The sequence below is a fragment of the Ictalurus punctatus genome, chromosome 24, assembly GCF_001660625.3.
Source record: "Ictalurus punctatus breed USDA103 chromosome 24, Coco_2.0, whole genome shotgun sequence".
Classification (NCBI taxonomy): domain Eukaryota; kingdom Metazoa; phylum Chordata; class Actinopteri; order Siluriformes; family Ictaluridae; genus Ictalurus; species Ictalurus punctatus.
In genome coordinates, this window is record NC_030439.2 from 12,317,470 (window position 1) to 12,340,342 (window position 22,873).

A 22,873-nucleotide genomic window follows, 5' to 3' on the forward strand; every position below is an offset into this window, starting at 1 on the left:
AATCGTTGTACTGAATACCGTGTGAGGGCAGATAATTACATTCCTATTAAGAGACTCTTTGAATGGTCTGTTCAGTTCAGCTGATGATTTTAAAGCAGGCATGATTGTGATCATCCCATGATACAATTTTTTATGTCATAGAAGAGGAACAAAATTTGTGGTGTACAGTAAGGTCCGTGACTAAACTGCATATTTCATACTGTGTGCTTTCAAGTGAATTTTCCTTAAAGTCAACGTGGATAAGAAAAGATTCCATAATATAACATAGTTCTAATCTAAACAGGATATTTAGTTGGGAATTGAGGTATAGCTGGAATCCCAGGTTCGATCCTGAGCTCAGATTACTGTCTGTACAGAGTTTCTGTGCATGTTTGCTCTGTGTTCGTGTGGGTTTCACACTGGCTTCTCTGGTTTCCTCCACTTCCCAAAAACATGGCAGCAGGTGAATTGCCTAAGATTAAGCACCTCTGCGGTTGGGGGTTTGAATCCCATCTCCGCCCTGTGTGCGCAGAGCTTGAATCTTCTCCCTGTGCTTCAGGGGTTTCCTCCGGGTACTCTGGTTTCCTCCCCCTTTCCAAAGACATGCGTTGTAGGTTGATTGGCATTTCCAAATTGTCTGTCATCTGTGACTGTACCCTGTGATGGGATGGCACCCCATCCAGATTGCCCTGAGTTCCATGGTATAGGCTCCAGGCTCCCCTGCGACCCTGTGTAGGATAAGCGGTATGGAAAATGGATGGATTGAGCTGAGCTGAGCACCTCACGCTCAGTTTTCCCAAGATAGGCTGAATGCCATGCTGAATTATTATATTACTGAATTATGCTAATTGAATCTTAATTTAAAAAAAAAAAACAACAGGCACAAATAAAATGCTTGCATGAAAGTCAATTAATATGCCTTGCTTTAAAAATGGAGGTGTAAGATTAATTGTTAAGTTAAAAACATTGACATTTAAGCGTGTGATGTAGCTCCACCGCACGTTCGCCTCACAGCTTCAGGGTCGGGGGTTCGATTCCCGCCGCCGCCTTGTGTGTGCTGAGTTTGCATGTTCTCCCCGTGCTGTGGAGGTTACCCCCAGGTACTCTGGTTTCCTCCCCCAGTCCGAAGACATGCATGGTAAGCCGATTGGCATGTCCAAAGTGTCCGTGGTGTGTGAGTGTGCCCTATGATGGATTGGCACCCCATCCAGAGTGTACCCGGCCTTGTGCCCGATGCTCCCTGCATGGGATAGGCTCCAGGTTCCTCGTGACCCTGAAGGATAAGTAGTACAAAAATGAATGGATAGATGCAGCTCCACATGCAATGATGTTTTTATTCAGTGTGTGATCACTGTTGTGTACAGGCAGATCCGTTATACACTTATAAAGTCATTAAAGAAGAATTCCTTCATTCCTCATGCCCTTGCATCCTTTCTTTGCTTTATCGGAGGGAAGCGCTAAGAAGCGAGGAAAGGAAATGAGGAAAAGAACGAAATGGGAAGCCCCTCTGGTTGGTTGGTTAGGGTGCGGTTTAGGACATGGCTCTGTCACACCAGGACACGTCACCGGAACTGGAAAACGTTCTTGCGTTTATCTGCACCGCTGCACGTTTACCGGAGAGGGGCGACACAGACTGAGCCTTCACTCGCTCAGGATCCGCGCTGCTGTAAAGGGAACGGAGGCATGGATGACAAGCAGGAACTGCGGGAGGAATAAAGAAGACGAGCCCTGTGTGCACTGGTGGAAGGAGAAGGAAGAGGACAAGAGGATAGCTGACCACAAGCGGGAATAGAAGTGGCCATTACACTGAACATCCGGCCGGCAACCGGGACACACACCGGTGTGTGGAGTATAAGGAGCGGGATGTGATTACACTGTGAAGCAGAAAACGGACAGCCCACTGCGAGCGCCTCCCCAATCACACACACTTAAGAATCTCCTCCAACACACACACACACACACACACAAGCGCGCGCGCGCATATATATACACAAATCCCATTCGCCGGCTAGGACGCAGGAGAAGAAGACCTGGAACAGCCATGCGCCGTTGGGTGCCGCATCAAAATATGGATTTCTCCAACCGCGCCTTTATATGAGGATTTATTTCTTGGCAGACTTTAGAATATAGAATTTAGAATATAGCAATATTAGCTAAATATATTTATATATATTTTTAAATTATTTCTAAGAATAGCGTAAAATTGAATTAGGCTAATAGCGCTTTCGGTTAAAAGGAAACACAGAAAGCTCGGTTATTGTCCGCCATTTGAAACACTGAGGTGGATGAGAGTTGAAACTGGGCACCAGGGTGGATTTAAAGCCGAGGCGGACTGACAGCTGCTTCCGGAGCGCCGGCTCCTCTGTGCCGGATTAACGTTACTGCTATAGCGGGGATCCAGGACACCATGGCCGGCTTCATCCCGGGCTTACTGCCGACCACTCATTCACAGGAGAAGGAGTTCGCCAAAGCCTACGAGGACGTCCTGGAGAGATATAAAGGTAAAACTGTATATACATGATACATATACATGAATATCCATGGAGACAAACCCGGACGATATGAGGAACATGTAATTAGGGGAAACGGCGCGGTGTCAAAAGGCGGATTGTTTATTGTGGTACACCATAAACACCTAGCACCTCTAAAATGTCATTTGTATTACTTTACATTATTTATTAACTTCATATGCACTAAATGAAGCAATTGAAGAGTCTTAGCATTCATTTTCATCCAGGCTAACTGTTCAGAAAAGAGGAAAACAGGCACAAATATACTAAACTATGCCTCAGGGAAGCCGGTAAAAGGTGTTTGGTGTTTGGTCCACCTTTTAGCTTCAGTAGCCTGTCTGTTTGTCTCGTATTGGTTGTTTGTGACTGGATTCAGTGCTGGGCTTTTGCGCTCTTGAGTCCACGTGTTTGTTAAATAGGAGTAGGACTTTAAAAATGAATAACTATACTGAAATGAATAGCTTTGGAGGGAGGGAGCAGAGCATCTGTAATGCAGCCTGATGAAAAGGGGCTCTTTTAATTATTGATTGATCACAATGAAATCTGAGTAGATGTGAAGGGGACAGCTAGTCGTCTGGGCCAAGTGAAATACAGGCATATTTGGTCATTTTAAATGTCACATGTGAATAAGAATCAGGGATATAATAATAATAATAATAATAATAATAATAATAATAATATTTTGAAAGTCTGTACTTTAGGGCTGTTGTTCCATAGATATCCTACTGAAGGTGGCTGCTCTGTCTTTGCCTGTAAATCTCTCCCAGTGGCATACATTTCATCTCCATCAAATTATCGAGCACTCATTGTGATCATAAAAGCATACCGTGGTGAATGAAGGCCATGTATGAACAACAGTAATATCTCTTCGCCCTTACTCGCTCACATACTTTATTAACCTCCAGGGACAACAGATGCAAATTGGCTAGCTTTACCACATTTCCACGAGAGCTTAATATGGCTGCCAGGGGCATTTTAATTTTGATGGATGAATGGATTTCTGGCCCTAGGATAGAGGGTTCATAAAGCTAATCTTTGTACAGTGCTTTGTGTTACATAGTCACACTCACATAGTCATGTTTTACCTTTAAACTCTGACATTGTATTTCATTTACTTGACTTTTCCAAAGCACTCAATCCCTCACGTGTAACCTACCTGAGTTATGCAATCGACCTTCTCATGACTAAGGGCTTAACACTGAAGCAGTCGCTTTAATCCATACCGACGGAGTGGTGTGGTTTACCTGGCCCTCCCCTCCCTTCTCCTCCCCACCCATCCTGTCCTATTTACACTACTTTTGTCCTGTGTTTGGCGTTCATTCCAGCGTCCAAACAGTGGATCCCCTTCAGGGGGCAGGTTGTATCCTTGGACGCCTTTGTAAGACTGTGTTACCCATGTTGCTTCATGAGGAAGAGAAATGTGAACTTGGCAGAGTGCTGAGGCATCACTTGGTACAAATAGGAGGAAACATGTGATACAGGTTTAAATAATTCAAGGACTTGAGTTGTTTTCCAACATGCAGTGAGCTGACGTGAGTTTAGAACAATAGCAGGATATCTAAAAGAGTCTGGGTGCCCGAAAAGGAAAAGAGACAGTCATGAGATTCAGAAAGAGACACACACACTCACAGAGGAAACATTGATGCATAAACCAAGATAGCCTTTAGATAGTGACCAAGAAAGATCTTAATGTTTCTGAGCAAGATATCCTGAGGACCTGCTGGTGTAGAATGACTCAGGGTTTAACAACAACAACAACAACAACAACAAAAAAGTGCATCAGATCTAAAACATACAAAGTCATTCATTTGGATCTAAAGCATGTACGTTTATTTATAGTAAACTTAGAGTTGATGAAAATAAAAATAACGCTCCCAAATGTAGTGAGTCAGCCAAGACATGCTTTATAGTTTGAAGTTTGCTTCTTTAGTTTTACACTGGAGTTGCTAATGTAAGCCAATACTACCCAAAATAGAAATATATTTTCTGTAAATATATGCATCAGACACATACGGTTCATACACCATGCATCACACAGACTTGCCTGTTAGTTTAGAACACACTGTGAGTTGCTGTAATCTCTTTTAAAAAAATAAAGCAAACCTTGCTGTATAGCTACACTTTGTAAAGTTATTTGTTATACGACCCTGTCTCTTGAAGTTTGAAGATAGAAGGGCAGAAGGATATTGGATATGTGTTTATGAAAAAAAAGTGAAAAAGTTAGACCATTACTTATCAGTGGAAGCATTACTGAACGTGAATTTGGGCATGGGTTTATGGAAAAAACATTATAGGTGAGAGACTTCCATTACTTGTTAAATACACAAGTTTTGTTGCTTCACTACAAAATTTAATGTCAAATGTCAAACACCAAATCTGATTTGTTTTTGTCAAGCATGTTTATTGTCAGCCTGATTTTGGTGTCATACCGTTATATATTTAACCGAGCTGTGTGGACACTACAACTGAGCTTCACATGCTGGTTAATGGTAAACTATCATCCTCACAGTTTTTAGGTGTTCTTTGGCCTAAAAACACCACCACATATGCAAATACACACATGAGGGAGGGTTAGAAAGGGAGAAAGGAAAGGATTTGAGCAATCTGTGAACATCGCTGTCCATCGTTATATTCTCCTGCAGGAAACACTCGTTTGGAGTCCCAGTTACCACTGCTTCAAGTTCTGTTAGCAAGCGTCTTGCTGTACTTACCGTACAAATATGTCTGCTTTTGAAGCAGCTCTTACAGTTTGGTACAGTTTTGACTGCTGATGTGGAAAGTCCCAAACGTTTCGTGTTCTTGAATGCAGTCCTGGTTTGGAGCGGAAACTTGAGCCGGAGTGCAGAGGGAGACGAGCCATCATGGCTGCATTTATTTATTTATTTATTTATTTATTTATTTATTTCTACGTGGCCTCCTTCCCTTCAACCCATTCCACTTGCCTCCCATGACAGAATTCAGCAATCATGGCTACATGCTCTGTTTGCCTTGACCTTTTCTCCGTTTCCTTCTCATGCCATGTCTGTCCTGCCGCAGCGTCACAGCATTTCTGTCCTCACTTCCTGTTTGGTTACATTCTCCTGCAGCACTGTTCCAGCAGGAAGAGAAAATGCAGAACACTTTACTTCTGTCATCCTTGTTAGCCTTCTCTCTTCTCCTTTGTCCTAGAAAAACCTTTTGTGGTGTACCTCTGGTCACTTTACCATACTGTGTTCAAGAGGCAATGTTTAACGGTTGTTTTTCGTTGGCCCACTTTTAGTAGGTACTAACCACTGCATACTGGGAACACCCCCATAAGACCTGCTGTTTTGGAGATGCTCTGACCCAGTCGTTTAGCCATCACAATCTGGCCCTTGTCAAAGTCGCTCAGATCCTTACGCTTGCCCATTTTTCCTGCTTCCAACACACCAACTTGCTGTTCACTTGCTGCCTAATAGATCCCAACCCTTGACAGGTGCCATTGTAACCTGATCATCAATGTTATTCACTTCCCATTTCGGTGGTTTTTATGGCTGATCGGTGTGCGTGTATATGTATATGTATTCTCTTTTTGGTTTATGTTCCTACCTCTCTGTTTCTGAATGTTTTGACCCCCCCCCCCAAGTGTGGAGGGAGGCTGCACTCACTCTTCACAGCTGTAGCTCCAGCTAAGAGGACTTTCGTAACAAATCCCCTGCTGTTTGTTAAAGAACATATAAGTGTGGCTTTAGCTGAACTTTTGCTTAAAGGTTAAACATTTTTCAACCTAACCAGCTTTTGCAGAATCTTCGATGTATGTGCGAGTACTAAGAAATAAGAATTTTGAATTTTTTGTTCTGGGTTCTCTGGTTTCCTCCAGACTCCCAAAAGAGCAGCAGGTTTTTATCAGGGTGTTGGCTAGTCTAAATTGCCGTGTGTGTGTGTGTGTGTGTGTGTGTGTGTGTGTGTGTGTGTGTGTGTGTGGTGACCTCAGATGGCATCCCATCCAGGATGTATTCCCACCTCATGCCCAGTGTTTCCGGAATGGGCTCCGGATCCACCAGGATCCTGACTGGGATAAAGCGGTTACTGACGAGTGAAATAATCAGTCTAGGACCTTCATTATTGTGTGTAACAGTTGCAGATTTGAAGTTGACTTTAATTATTTGCGTGTTCTATACCTTTTATTGATGAAATTCATCAGCAGCCCATTTCCTTCTATTATTTGTGAGTCAGTGGGTTTTCCCTTTTTCTTTTTCCTTTTGTCTGTACAAGGAAATCTGTCAGAACTCCAGTCCATGGTAAACATGTGCCACGTATGTGTGGATTTAAAACATGGGAGTATTCTGTGTTTTTAATCATGCATTTGTGAGAGCTCGGTGGAATCTGCAGTATACTGTACCTTGAGACGAATCAATAATGAGGCTCCAGATTGGAGGGAGGGTGACCTCGGTGCTCCCCACTCGCACTGCAGTAGCAAGCTCTCTCTCTCTCTCTCTCTCTCTCTCTCTCTCTCTCTCTCTCTCTCTCTCTCTCTCTATATATATATATATATATATATATATATATATATATATATATATATATATATATATATATATATATATATATATATATATACACACACATATATACATATGCCGTTTCTGTACTGTGCTGGACAGCTAAATCAGGAGGTATAGAAAACAAGATGAGTTCTATGTGGCCTTAAATGAAGGAGTGTGGAGACCGTGGTGGTTGAATGGAGGAGGGCCAGAGAAGACAGACTGAGAGAAGCATGCAAACTGTTAATGAATAAATCATGTAGTGTGTGTGTTAAAGGCACTGGGACACTGCAGCTCAGAGGGGCATTGATTTTAAGTGCACCGGAAACCTCATCCAATCTATACACACACACACCAACACCATCCCAGCAAACCATCCCCACTTCAATTTATGTACTGTGGAGATGAGTTCTCAGCTGTCCTCAGCTTTCTCTGAATCCTATACGAATTCTTTCTTATCCCCAAAGCAGAGAATTAATGGAGAAGCTGTGCTTGTACCGAGGATCATGGCGTCACATGGCATTCCCCAGCTGAAATACCAAGGTTATATTAAGACATTTCCCTATCATCTGTACAGTCAGGTTCTAGGAAGCACCTGTGTGTTTCAGGATGGAAATCCGCACTAGCCAGTTCATCCTGTCCTGCTGTGGATGAAAGGCAGCCTTTGTGTCTGTTTGTGTTGGAATTGGTCGTGTTTGTGAAAACTGGGGACAAATCCATCCAGCTGTCATTCTGACATCTCATCCATCTATCCAGCTCTTGGGAAATTGACTGATTTAGAGATCACTGTTTATAGAGAATGGAAGTAGGGTTCAGAGATACCAGAACTCCTCCATCGCCTCCGTATGAGCAGATTACTGTCAGGACGTACCCTGGAATATGGTGTGAGGAATATAGCTGGGCTGTTGTGATTGAATTTAATTATCTATTGTGTAATTTTCCTTATGAAATCGGCTTTCGGCAGGACAGAATGTTGTAAAACGTTATGTAAGCTTGTATAATGCACTTATTTAATATATTGTGCAATCTGTTCTTTACATAAAACTGAAATGAATTTCTTGGCATTTTGGCTCAGCTGTGAACGAACCAATAAATGAAGGTCAGATACTTTTTCAAGTGATTAGCATTGCTGACATAAAGAGCATGTGCATCGTCCGTCCAACAATACGCCGGCAGTTTCACAGTCTAGCCTGAATTCAGACATTTTCATCTCATGCTAGTGAAAACATGCATGTTAAATCTGAGATGAATTATTTGGTGGCATTTTCCTCATACTCTGGCAGCTGTCAATAAAATATCCGTCTCAGAGGAGGCCTCTGTGGTACTTTAAAAATAAAATAAAAAAACAGGGAGTGAAGCAACATCAAGCCAGGAATCAGGAAAAGGAGGAATATCTGTCAATTCAGTGTGCTTTTCTCTTTTTCCACAAGTGTTCAGATGTTTTCGGGCTAGTTAAGGTCAATTTAAAATTTTTTATATTTTGGCCACAGTAGCATATGTGATCCGTTTCCTCATCTACACTTGAAATGCAAAAACATTTCAACCATGACCTTGGACCTTTTGTCATTTCCAACCATTTTGTTCTTGTTTTGCATTGCAGTTGCATGGAGTGGGGAATCTCTAAAGGAAATGGCATGAAAGAAACCAAACAACTTATTTGTCTTTCAGGCAGAATTGTGGTATTTTAAAAGCAACAAAACTGTCTTGGAAATCGGGGAGATAACGTGACAATCATGTGTTTAGCATTTTCAAAAAAAAGCTACATTTCCCGCCCTTTTTCACACTGCAGATTTATAAACCTTGGAGAGCGAGTTCATAAAGATGCGTTTTCATTGGTTGAGAAGTTTTAGCATGGATGGAAGGGCAAAACATATAATAAAAGATGTGTTTGCAGATTCACCATGTTCGCGAGGACTAGGCCAGCGTCAAGGCAGCGCTGTAATTGGTTGAGTTTGTAAGTCCAAAACTAGTTTCCGGCAGTTAATCTCCATCACAATCACAGACTCTCCCCTTAAAGCACAAGGGAACCACTATACATCCATAAAGTATGAATAATGGGTGACTACATGTTGGCTGTTTTACCAAAATTCCTCTCCTTTTGATGGGCTGGCCATTTATAATCTTGGGAAAGTTTTGCCTAATTACAGGTTTGCAATTATAAACTTGATTCTGCTTGTCCTTCCCAACTGGCTTTTACCACAACTATGTGTTCCCAATTGAATTTAAGACTATTTAACTGGTTAAAGCCATTTTTAAACTGTGTGATTTACAATTATTATTTGTCACGGTGTACGAGATGATCCCAAAAAATCGTGTCCGAATTCTAACAAGACAGCACGTCCATGTCAAATGATCCAATGAAGAGCCTCTAACGATAGACCTTCGATTAAAGAAAATGACTCCGTCCTGCTTACATCATCAATCAGCATGATCCGGATAAAGACTCTACCGTCTCTACCATCTAGTGTGTGAATTTTAGAGGGGTAGTATCATCTCAAGAGGAACACTAACGTTTTTTTGACTAACCGGAAGTATAAACCATTGCCCAGTCGAAGGCAAATGATGTCAAACGCACGTAATGTGACGCCACTAGCTTTAGCAGAGTCAACGGAAATGAGTTGCATCATTTCAAGGTAACATACACAGTAAAATGAAGAAATTAATTACTGATGTTTTCACACTCCCTTTTGTTAAATTCTCTGCACATTCGAGTCAGCGTCAGTGCCAGGTAGCTCCGCCCCTCTTCCGCTAAATCAAAGATGCGACAGTTGAGTGCATGAAGTGTCCAACATTCCACACTTTTTGTTTGTTTATTTTTTTATTTTTTCCTCTCGGTTGAATAGGGGCATCATCCAGGTATTTGAAGTTCCTCTTGTTGGAATTTTTTTCAGTGTGAACACACAATACTCTCAGTATTTATCCTCCGAGACGGCATAGAATCGTGCATGAGTACGCAATTTGGGACGCAACGAAGTAAGCTCTTGTTATAATAGTAGCAATGTTCTGCCTGGAGAAAACACATTTTTTCAAGGTGAAGAGAAGTTTGGAGAAATTTAGGTGACCTAGTCAATATTTGAAAATGATTGCTAGCTGAAACGACAATTTTTGTAAAGTTTTGTCATCCTCTGCTGTTCTCCTATTGGTCGCGTTTAGACGAGTGCCGTAGCAGCGTCAACACTCAGAGTTTAATAAAATGTTGCTTTTGTTGTTGTCTGCTGACTTAGGTTGAAATGGTGCAAATTGGGTGCCGGCGATCGCGTCATGTCATGCGCATTACGACTGTCTATCTCAACTCGAGACCAAAGCGTTCTTTTATGAGGTGTAATTTTAGTCTGTGACAGCCAAATCACGCCAAAACAAATAGTAAAGTGTAAGACAAAATTGCAGCCTGGAAGTCTCGGAAAAAGCAATTGTGAATAATGAAACTGTATTCCCTGTTCCTTTAATTAGTCCAAGTCCCTTTCCACAGTATTTCCAGGGACAGAGCAGCATGCGATTCTCCGATGAAAGGAGGAGTGACGTCGATCCGTGATCGAGGTGCTATCTGATCTCACTCATTCACTTAACACAACAGGACCTACAGTTTCACAATTAGATCCCACACCCATCACTGTTTTGAGCCGTCACTTGACCTTTACTCGCGCTGGGCTTTTGTGAAGGATAACACTGTTATTAAGTTTTGTTTTCGTATATATTTAGAAAGCTTGTGCAAACCATGCCGGACTGTCTCGTCCACCTGACGAGTACGCCTCGTTATTTCCGTGCGAGAGATCAGAGATCTTCATTATCTCGCGGAATCAACTGATCCACTCAGCACAATGTTGTGCTGCTGTTTGTGCTTTCTGGCGGTAATGCTCTGGTGAAGAGCTGTGCTGAGTGCTTCCTCTGGGTTGTGCCTACCTTTTTTTTTTTTTTTTTTTTTTCTTCTTTTTTCTCTCTCTCTCTCTCTCTCTCTCTCTCTCTCTACAAGAGGAATGTTTTCAGGCTGAGTTGCAGTATCTGCTGCTGATGTTTCAGTACTTTAGCTCAGCTCTGTGACCGAGTGCAGAGACTTGTCTCCTCACCTTCAGTAACGTTCACATTCAATAGTTTTTAAAGTTACAGCCACCCGTTATTTTGTGCGTGCTTGCGAATATGAGGGAAACACCATGTCGAGAAACATTACTGGTATGATAATGATTCTGCTACCGTTACTGTTGTTGTGTCTGGCTGTCTACTCGTGTCCCTGCGCTCCACTCCCTCTCTCTCGTCCCACACATTCCTTCTTTCTCTGGATTTTAGTAGGTCAGTAGTTTCCAGGGGTGGAAATCTGGAACATCATTAACAAGCTTTGTCTAATTGCGGTGCGTGAAATTGTCAGATCAGGAGACCTGTCTGCAAAAGGACGTGACACCATTTGTTTTTTTGTTTCCCCCCTATGATTTGCTTAATAATGCCATGCTGGAGCCAATCGTGTTCTAAACGAGTCCAGCGTGCTGCATGGGTTTCGTACATGTTGGTCATATTTCTGTTGGCTTTCTCCACAACCCTACTACACTTTCCAGTTCAGTTCTTCAAGCTGTGTGAAAGGAATAGTAATCAAGTGGTCTTTATGCATGCTCAGCGTCCAGCTGGTCACTTTTCCGTTCCTTTTGTCAGATATTCTGTGGCCAGAGGACAGGGGAAAATAAACCCAGGGAGGGAAGAGGCCTAGTGCTGGGGACTTGGGCGACTATGCACTTTTCGTCAATAGTTCTGAACCATAAACATTTTATATTCAGATCAGTCTGACTAAATGAAGCCAAGGAAGAAAAAAAAAGCATGACTACTTTTTCTCTTATTTGAATAGGCAAAATTTTCACTACTAAGATTTCAAGGTAATTATTTGGCAAAGTGGGGACACATTCTTTTCAAATTGCGCTCAAATAGAGGTTTAAGTACTTGAAGGATCTGATATTTCACATTGCGGAGAAACGGAGAGATGGATATTGTACAGCAGATGCACTCTGCACTGTAAAAGAAGGTGAAAGTTGCTTCTCTAAGCAAAATAAATCACAAAGACCATGTTCATGTTAGTTCGAGTTGACATTTTTACACTGCATGACATCCATGTGTAAATCCGCCGTCTTTGATTCGTCTTCATGCAGTAATTAATATTCATTTAAGTTATCTGAACATGTTGAATCCCAAATCCTGTTCACTATGTATGTTCACTGCATAGGGTATAACATGCTGGTTCAGTGCAAGTCAAAAATAAATCAATAGTGATTTAATCACAGAAAAAGAGTGACTCTGATTAGTGTCTTGGAAATATGTGCGAGCCATTTTGTGTGATCTTCCTAAATCAAGTCTCTCATGGGTCATTGGGTTAAACAATTTAGGAAATGTGTGCTTGACGTCCTTGAGGCAACCAGCAACTAAAAGTAGAACTTGTGATCTTAAAGATTTAACTGTTTCTTTTTACTGATTAATACGCTAATATTAGGAACTTTTAAATAGTATTTGAATGGTGACGTTTCTTGTTTTGTAAACCGGTGTGGTGTTGCTTTCACATCTGTTTGTACTTGTGGTGAACGTGCTATTAGCAAGCCCTTTGGTGTGATGGTGACCAGGTCCATCTATTTCAGCTTGTGCAGTCTTTAATATTCCAGATTCAAGCGTGGACCATAAAGGAGCAATCACCTATACAGTGGTTTTATCGCTGCAAGCCGCCACTAGGCATCCCTACTACTGGTTTCCATAGTAACATGGGTGGCACAATTAACATTCCACGTTTGACAATAAACTAATTTTCTTGCTTGTAAAATTTGCGGTCATCCATCTGTGGCAAAAGCGCAAGTGCCAATTAGCTTAACTTGGCTTATGGCCTTAGCGTGTTTAAAGCAAAAATAATAATAATAATAATGAAACACACTCACTGTTTGTTGGAATTGAGCAAAATCCTGATGTAGCTCCTATCGCAGTAAGTGAGCATCACCATCATGGTGTCATTCACTATATGTTCGATGGTGACCGGGAGCAGCACCGCGGCTTTTTGACCGTGGCCTCCTGGGTGAATTGTCCGGGTTGGTACTGCTCGTTCCCGGGCACTGAAGCAGCGACAAGCCGAACACTTCACCAGAGATTGGAGCTACACTGGGATTTGCTCGATTGCAACAATAGTTGAGCGGGTTTTTTATTATTATTATTATTATTATTATTATTATTATTATTATTATTATTGTTATTGTTGTTATTGTTAACCAATTTATTTATTTATTTATTTTTTTGCTTTAAACCTGCTAAGATCCTAAGCTAATTGACTTTTGCCACAATGGTGCTGCTTCTGTTAATGAGCACGAATGGCTACGGTTCACGTGCACTCTACTGTCTTCACTCCCATTGGTAGTCGCTGCACCAAGTCACTCCAAATTTGCATAAAGTGAAACTTTTCTCAACTTTCAAAGTCACTGGACACACCCACATCTAGTCGCCAATGGTTGCCGTCTCTCATGTCTCCTGAAGTCGCCGCCTCTCATTGAAAATGAACGGTCTTTGGTCGCTTTGTTGCTGTATGTGTGAACGCACCTTAAGGCATTACAACCTTTTCGCTAGACCATGTGACACCCTGTGTGAGGGCGGCACTCTGTCTTAATCATGCCATCCACTCAAAATTGGACTCGAGAGCAGGGGGATTGATGCTGGCTCATCAATGTTAAGCTCATCAGTGCTAAGCTCATCATGTTCGCCCCAAAGCTGTGTAATGACTCGTCATCTAAGGGTACATGAAAATTGTCTGGCTATATGTTTTGTTACGTTAACACTGTTAGAAATTCAGCTTCACGTTTTTCTTGGAGTAGTAGCTCTCGATGTTGCCTCTTGCGGTAATCTGGCCCAATCCTAATCTGCTGTTTGCTAACCCTGTAATTCCCCTAATCCCTCCATTCTGTTAATGATTGGTAGCATGGATGGATATACAGAAACTAGCAGAGTGAAACTGTTTAGACTTTGTTAAAGGAAATGACTTTGTTCATCAGATGAGAGAAAAGAAGAGAGGTTGAAAATGTTGAATTATTACTGTGGGTAAAGTTTTAAGTAAATTCTATTAGTGATCTGTGTATGCATTGTCTGATTTGTTCAAAGCCAACTTTGCAGGCTTCTTGGAGTTTTGTATGACTTAAGTGGTAATTCTGACTCAGTGGCTATAGAAGTGGCTCCAACCCGCAATCCCTAGTACACATGAACATGGGGAAATTTTGAAAAAGCTGTTTGTATGGTTTGGTCACACTAGCCTTTTCCACTATCGTCCACTTCCCAAAAGTTTGTTGTTCACGAAGAAACATGAAAAAGAATAGAAAACAGAACTTTTGACCTTCTGCCATTTTTGTTTGGTGTGGTTGTGCAGTTGCATGAGGCGTAAATAGCAAGATGAATCACTAGATTGTGAACAGAGTATGAACATAAAGCGTGCCACAACATCTGTGTTGAAATTACTGTAACTAATACAGGAAAAAGCATCATACTGGGTCTTCGGCCATCTTGGAATTGTGGAGGTCACATGCCAGTTATATAAATTGGCGCTTATCTAAGGCTATGTTTTCCTTTATCCACACTGTTCAGTGGTCGAAGTTAGGATATCACGGCACTACCCGGTAAAGGGCGATCGCGTTAGCGGTTTGGAAACACTTCAAAGTTTCTGATAAGGACATCAAATTTGCCATCTGCAGTGTTTGTTCAGCAGAAATTTCAAGAGGAGGTACGGTGCTGAAGCACTTCTCCACGACAGGTTTGATACACCACCTGAAAACACAACATCCCGTTCAATATGCCGAGTACAGCGAAACAACAACAACAGAACAGAGGCCCTCTGCCGTTCTGTGTTCTGCCTCTTGTTCTCATTAAACTGACTGTGTAGCATATTTAAACTCTCGATATTTGCAGGATGCTAGCCTCGAGCTGCTAAGTTCATTATTTGACTGCTATTTTGCATCTCATAATAATTAACATTACATTATTTGGATAATTGGATAAAAAAATCTGTTCCATTTGATTGCTCGAGAACTGATTGAAGAATAATATATTGAATAGTGTTTTTGTTTTGGTGTGTTCATTTCAGTAAAAATGTGATCATTGTGTTGGTTTCAGATTCATTAAATTCATGAACTGAATTAAAAAGTCTAATATTAACACAATTTATTTTGAATATTTTTTTTATTTTCGCTTTTGCTTTCAGATCAGAATTCTTCCTTTCGCTGCATCACTAGTCGAAATAAATCACTTTAGCGTGAACAGAAAGACGTTTTCAAAATGCCGTGGGTTGCTATGGACTAGGCCATGGTTTTGGCAATCATCTTTTGATTGTGTCACTTCTGATGGTCATAACTACACATTTGTCATGGGTCGTTTCATTCTGGGCTTACTAGATTTGACTTTTTACAGTTTGAGCTTTTAGCAAAATAGTCCTTTGAAGTGACGCAGTCATGAATAAAAACACAGTGTGATTAATATCTTACAAAGACTCGTATTGTTTGGTATGAGGCATTGTGGTACTGTATTGGGATTAAAGTCAGTGTAATGTTATTGTGTATCATGTCGCATAATAAAGTACTGTGTTTTTTTGGGGGGGTTTTTTATACCAAAAATCAGATCTGCCTGAAGCGGTTTGAAGTGAGGTGATTGAAACCGGGACTTGGTTCAGCACTATTTGGCAGCAGTGGCTTAAAAGTGAAATATTTTTATTCAATGTATAAATGAATGATATATAAATGGTACAACGGTGCGACTAAAAGTGAAGAGTCGCTTGTGTGTCTGCGTGAGAGACGGTGAGAAAGCGAGAAATACATTCCTGAAATAGCATGGAGAATTCAGGGAGGAGCCAGGAAAGAGGAAGTAACCCAATACGCAGCGAGACTATTAAAAAAGCAGGAAATGCAAGAACCGAAAGCTGATCTCACGCTACAAGCACACAATGCCGTTTTGAGATTGTGTCATGCTTCCGTAACGGACAATAAAGTCAGTGACACGAGAACCTAACAGGCAGGGCAGCCCCGCCCAAAGCCGATATTTCCATCACATACTCAGCTGATGAGACGTGCGTTCACTGGCTGTGGCATGCCCTGCGCTTGATAGAGCTGTTTAATGGAGCCTGGCCAAGTACGCCGTTCCTCCTCATCATTCTGCCCCACTTTCAGCTCTGACCTTTTCTCTGCTGATGCTTTAGAGCGACGAGCATCGCTCCACTTCTCTCGCACTCTGACACGGCAGGCATAGCGGCCTTGTATAATTTTATGCACCAGAAGTGCTTTATTTAGTCAGTAAATGCCTTCAGGCACTTTAGGCTGCATTGGGAATAACACAAATAAATGTGATTGTTAATAAAATGCTGGTCTGTTATGTTACTTTGTTTTATAATGGCTTGCTAATGAAGCGGACTATTGTGATGCACGTACCTGTGACCCGGTTCCGTGAGCAGAGATTAAAACGTGTGGTTTAGACGTGATTGTAAGATAACGGCACGGGGACGACACGTTATCTTGTTGCAGTGGGTCATTTCACTTCACACTGACTTTAACGTGTCGTAAACCAGGAGAAAAGGAGAGGACGGGGGTTTTTGCCTTTAGGTTCCTAACGGAAATATCATCATAACGAGGCGAGCGCACGTGAACACCTCCACAACGTTGTAATTACAGCTCGGACACTCGGATTTTCTCCTTCATCTGTAAGTTACAACCTTCCGAGTTGGAGCACGTCGGTAACAGAGTCACGCCGGTTACCAGTGGGATTGCAATTTTATGTGTTAACTGCTCAGGTTTTCCTTTTCTTTCAGTAAGAGTAAATAAAGTAATGCCTTAGTAGTGCCTACTCAGCATGGCTCAAGGTCCCTTTCCAGAACCTTCACACTATCTGTCCCTCAGCGGTGGAATGAATGGATTTGCTTGTATTTTCTCATTTGTAAGCCGCTTTAGATAAAAGCGTCTGCTAAATGAATAAACGTAAACATCGTGTCAGAAACAAACAGTACGGTCCGAACAGGATTTTACTGAGTTTTTTTGGGATTTGTTGCGGCCAAAAATGCTTGATTTTGCTGCGGCGTTTTTCAAAACGTGTTATGCCACTTGAGGAGTTTTTTTGTGCTTGTTTTGCAGAAAACTGCTTGAATTGGTGAAATTGCGTTCGCACGAAATGGTGTTTCGCAGTGGTGTTTGTTGGTAAACGAAACCTTTTAGCTGTACTTGTGTTCGACGCACGTGGATCCAAGAGGGATTTGGCTGAATGTGCGTTGTGATGACGTCACATGACTTGTCTTGGCCCAAATCTGCAGAAAATCTGCGGTAGTTTTGGAAAAATTGCACCACGCCATTATCACCGCCTCCACACTCTCTCAGTAAACGTGCAGTGCTAGGGGTTAGATTAGATTAGATTGGATTGAGTTCTCAATATGTAGCCTAACTACAGAGGCGGATTTGTGTTTTGTCTTAATCGAGAGAATATATTAGATGGACAGATTGATGACGAGACATTCTTAAGACAAACTCTGTCCTCCATGTTGTTTTTCATGCTAAACTCCAGTGCTGTGTCCTGATTGGTTGCGTGATTTAAAAACATGCCACCTGAAAACGATGTTTTTTTTTTTCTTTCCTTTTTTAAAAAATTTTTTTTAGCGAAATCATAAGTCAGACCCAATGTCAATTCGCCTGACGGAAACAAACAACTCGCAGAGTGGCGAAATGACTCGGGATGTGAAAAACGCGTGTTTCCGACTTTCTGTAGCGGAACCGCTGAGTTTCCGACCTTGAGTTTTCTCTGAGCGGTTTATTTGTTCCCTTACTATCGAGCCGACTCGTCCACGGACATGCGATAGGGTTTTTGCGAAAACTTTGTTTTTGTTCCTCTCCACTGCAGTGATTTTCTTGTTTAGCCATGTGTTTATTTTTTATTATTTATTTATTTATTTATTTATTTATTTAAATAAATAAATAAAAGGTTTTGTTTAGCCGGTGTTAGCTAGCTCCGCCATTTGTGTCCAGAGCAACAACTTGCATCTCACTATAGTGTCCAAGATGTTTACTCCAGCTATATAAAGCGTAGCATAACTGGAGTTGCGGTTAAATAAAGCAGCCGAACGCTGTCCCAGTTTCATGCAGGAGTGTGTTTTCCTCTTCTCCTCATGTGTCCTGTTTAATCATTGATGCTGGTTTCCTGCTACTAGCCGTCACACAGAAGCTGGGGTCGTTCAGGTCATCCGTCTATTTTTATGAAAATGCTTTTCAATATTCAGAAGCATGCGGCATAGACTGTTCTGGCTGCGTCCCAGGATCATGTCTGAACAAGTCGGAGGCGGCGTGCGCCCCACCGTGGCGTCTGAACTCGGAAGAGTTTAGGTGAGGAACTGAGGACTGATTGGTTACTTTAGGTTAAGGCTTGCATGCTCTTCCCCGAGGCTCGTTATGTAGCTGTACATTCTTATTAGGATCACAGAGGTGAAGGTTGGATCAAGACTCGGGGTCAGGGTTTGTTATTGTTCGGATTATAGACCCCGTGTAATGGTTATGGGTTCAGATGGGATTTTGGAGAGAGCGTGTGTGCACATGTGTGTGTTTGCCTTGCCAAGTCTAAAGTGAGGGTGTTTGGTGTGGTAAAAAACTCATGAGCCAGACACCTGACACGTGATGTTCCTGTACACGCACACCTGGATCTTTTGTCATCACAGTGTGTAACTTGTGTTTGGGAGATTATGAGGGAAATGCAGTTGTGCTTATGAACATTTGTTTATTCTAGCACAGCTCTCTCTTTCTCTATCTCCCTTCTCTCTTTCTATCCCCCTCTCTCTCTCTATCCCTCTCTCTCTATTCCCCCCCTCTATCCCACTCTGTCTACCCCTCTCTCTCTCCCACTCTCGCTCTCTCTATTCCCCTCTCTCTCTATCCCACTCTGTCTCTCCCCCTCTCGCTCTCTATTCCCCTCTCTCTCTATCCCACTCTGTCTACCCCTCTCTCTCTCTCCCGCTCTCGCTCTCTATTCCCCTCTCTCTCTCTCCCACTCTCGCTCCCTCTATTCCCCTCTCTCTCTCTCCTACTCTCGCTCCCTCTATTCCCCCCCTCTATCCCACTCTGTCTACCCCTCTCTCTCTCCCACTCTCGCTCCCTCTATTCCCCCCCTCTATCCCACTCTGTCTACCCCTCTCTCTCTCCCACTCTCGCTCTCTCTATTCCCCTCTCTCTCTATCCCACTCTGTCTACCCCTCTCTCTCTCCCGCTCTCGCTCTCTATTCCCCTCTCTCTCTATCCCACTCTGTCTCTCCCACTCTCGCTCTCTGTTCCCCTCTCTCTCTATCCCTCTCTCTCTCCCCTCTCTCTCTATCCCACTCTCTCTCCCCTCTCTCTCTATCCCACTCTCTCTCCCCTCTCTCTCTCTACCCCCCCCTCTCTCTCTTCTCTTTAGTCAACAGATAAAGCTGCTTTCACACTAGGCATTTTTTTTCTACAGAAAATGACTTGCTCCTTGTGGGCTTACCCAGTGTGCACACTGTAACCATAACAACACTCTTACTACTTCTGCCTTTTGATTCTGCTGGCTAATTTGCTAGCTTATCTATCCAGATTTATTAGATTGAGATTTCAATTTTAAGGTTAACTACAGTGAGGTGTGTGTGTGTGTGTGTGTGTGTGTGTGTGTGTGTGTGTGTGTGTGTGTGTGTGTGTGTGTGTGTGTGTGTGTGTGTGTGTTTTCGGCTAGTTCTCTGACCCCCATGTTGGGTTTTTGTGCTTGGCCTCCGAGCTGCGTTCTGATCGGTCAGGTGATAAAACGCGCTTGACATCACTTGGTGCTTTTCTGAAAAGTGGAACTCTGCCGTGACCGAGGAAAAAGCATCGCGTTCCTTCTGCCTTGAAGTGACTGAGATATTTATTTATTTTACCAGAGAGAGCTGTAAGAACATTTAATGGAGAGGAAATGATTATTGAGCTTGTTTGGCCTCAGGATAGGGCAGGGCAGAAGGTAAAATATCCCTGAATGAGTCATTGCAGCTCATTAAATTGTGAAATAATGCCCTAGACACTACTAGAAAGATGCCATAATCAGTTAGGGCTGCAACTAGCAATTATTTTCATAATCGATTAATCGGGTGATTAATGTTTTCGATTAATCATTTTATCGTTTTCATATCGTTTAAAATGAAATCCACAAACTGAGCATTACACACACAAACTTCAGAATAAGGGCGCACTCGCACTAGGTCTGGTTGCCTTGTACCGTGCCCAAGCGCTGTCTCCACTCCCCCACTGTCCTGCATGCACTCTGCACTTAACGTTCCGGGCCTGAGCACGCTTACGTCATTACCATGCAGCTTTTTCTTTTGAAGAAAACAGGAAGAAAAGTGCTCTCGCACAGCACAGTGGAGTCCATCATCGTAAGGTTAATTATATTAAAACACACTTTTTTGGGTTAGCTTTTACTGGTCTTTTGAAGTTTTGTATGCTTATTTTGTTATGATTTGTACATGATTGTGTTTTTTATGTAAAGCAAATTGAGAAGCTACTTTTAAAGGTGCTGTATAAAATAAAGTTTATTATTATTATTGTTATTATTGTTATTGGGGCTTATTTGGAGTCGTTTGGGGCGCGGTGACACAGCTGTATGACTTGTGCAGCGCAGTGATTTTCACTTAATCGTGCTGGATGTTATCAGAAGATTTTACCGAGGCAGCTGACAGTCGCGTCATTGACGACATGTTTCGAGTTTCATGCTCGGCCACGGTTAGCGATCACAATAGATGCGTACCGTGCCCGAGTCCAACCGAACCGGGTCCGAGCCCACCTCTTCAAACCGGCCCGGGCATGGCACCGAGTGATCACACTAGCCAAACGAACTGGGTCAAAAGTGCTTGGTCACGGTACAGATGGCCCAGTGTGAGTACATCCTGAAACTTTTACATGAACACAACTGTTCGTTTCCTGTTGCATGTTCTCCCCGTGCTGAGGGGGTTTCCTCCAGGTACTCCGGATTCCTCCCCCAGTCCAAAGACATGCATGCTATGCTGAGTGACATGTCCAAAGTGTTCGTAGTGTATGAATGGGTGTGTGAATGTGTATGTGATTGTGCCCTGAGATAGACCGGCACCCTGTCAGGGTGTACCCCATGCTCCCCGGGATCGGCTCCAGGTTCCCCGCGACCCTGAAGGATAAGCGGTACAGAGAATGGATGGATGGATGGACAACTGTTGGAGACGATACTACCCTTCTAAAATTCATACTCTAGATGGTAGTGTACATAGTGCGTAGTGTGTAGTACATCATTTGGAACACAGCTCTGGTCTGTACTCTCCATATTTCCGATGCGTGTTTTCAGAACAGAATTACCGCGGTGAGTAAACATGCGCCGTGCTGTGCGCAGACCAACTAATAAATAATGAGATTCGTTGATGATGATTTTCACAATTGATTATTATCGATTTTAGCGATTTTAGTCGTTGCAGTGCTACTATCAATGTACATTTAATGTAGAACTGGGAATATTCCTCCTGCTGTCCCAAATAGCTGGCCGGCTAGTTAACCGCTAGTAAACTAGTTTGACTTTTCTGAAATTGTTGCATTAGTTAAGATGGCTAACAGTCTAGCTTAACATGCAATTTTCTGGCTAACATGTCCTCATGCACTATTAATTTGTCTGTCATACATGGTGTAAGCTATGAGGTTATGTCGTGAGATCACAAACTCTGATCATTCTGTATGTGACAAATAATACTGAGAGTCTGTGCTTTCAAATGAAACAAAATAAGAGTTTAGCGCCGTGCTAGCTTGTTGACACAGATACCTGACTTGTGTAACTGGAATGATTCATCCGAGGGGAGTTAACCATTTGTGAACGTGTTTTGAGTTCAGTGGTACTTTAAATAATTGACTAAATGCAGCTTTTCTTTAAGCCCTTAAAGTGCCAATCGAATGCAGCTCATTCTGAGAATGTTTGAAAATGGCACTTCTTTTCCGATTGGACTGAATTTGTGTCTCACTTACAAAGATTGATGTGGGCCAGCAGGACAAGGTTTGAGCCCCCTCTCTCACCTTTGACCCTTTACACAGCACTGTTGGTGACGAGCACGCTTCTGTGTCCCGGGGGGGCCTCATTGACTATCGTGGCTTTGTGCGTTTGTGTGTGTGTGGGGATATATTGTGATTCTTACATAAAAGTGCAGTATTCAACCCCCTTCTGTAGAGAGACCTCAGAAGCCTTTTCCCTCCTCTTTTTAAAAAAAAAAAAAAAAAAAAAAAAAAAAAAAAAAGCCCCCTATTTCTCCCCCCGCCCCCCTCTTAAAATGCATTTGGTCCCCATTCCATCCCATTCAGATCTTTCAGAATACAGAAAGCTTTGCAGAACGTTGACGTTGTGAGCAGATGTTTTCAGATTTCAGTTTCCTTCTCCTTATAGCGGCGTCTCCACAAGACATTCAGCAGGGATACTTGGCTAAAATCCTCTTCTTTGTTGTGCTTTTGTTCACTAACTCTCCTTAAGCCAAGCCCAAATAAAGCAATCGGATAAGCTACTGTACAATCAAACGAATGCGATACAAACTTAATCACTTTATACATTCAAATTTGTTATTTCAGACTGAAGCAAGAAGTGTAGCAGCTCAATCGCACCCTCGTTATAGACTAAATAGATAAATTTTTTTATATATATATAATGGGTGTGTGTATATATATATATATATATATATATATATATATATATATATATATATATATATATATATATATATATATATATATACACATACATACATACATACACACACACACTATATATATATATAAAAAAAATTATCTATTTAGTCTATAACGAGGGTGCGATTGAGCTGCTACACTTCTTGCTTCAGTCTGAAATAACAAATTTGAATGTATAAAGTGATTAAGTTTGTATCGCATTCGT

The 22,873-nt window shown here is 42.1% G+C and overlaps 1 protein-coding gene across 9 annotated transcripts in view; it reads left to right on the forward strand.

Annotated features, from left to right (window-relative positions):
• The window catches only part of macf1a (microtubule actin crosslinking factor 1a), a 196,470-nt gene that overhangs the window by 11,335 nt on the left and 162,262 nt on the right, over positions 1-22,873 (forward strand). Inside the window, exon 1 of one of the 9 annotated variants that reach the window (XM_053675251.1) lies at positions 1,948-2,480. The exons of the other annotated variants lie outside the window; for them this stretch is intronic. Within the exon in view, the coding sequence (XP_053531226.1) occupies positions 2,387-2,480 (94 nt within the window). The 5' untranslated portion in view covers positions 1,948-2,386. Of the gene's footprint in view, positions 1-1,947; positions 2,481-22,873 lie in introns of those variants that run through there. 9 annotated transcript variants of the gene reach the window in all.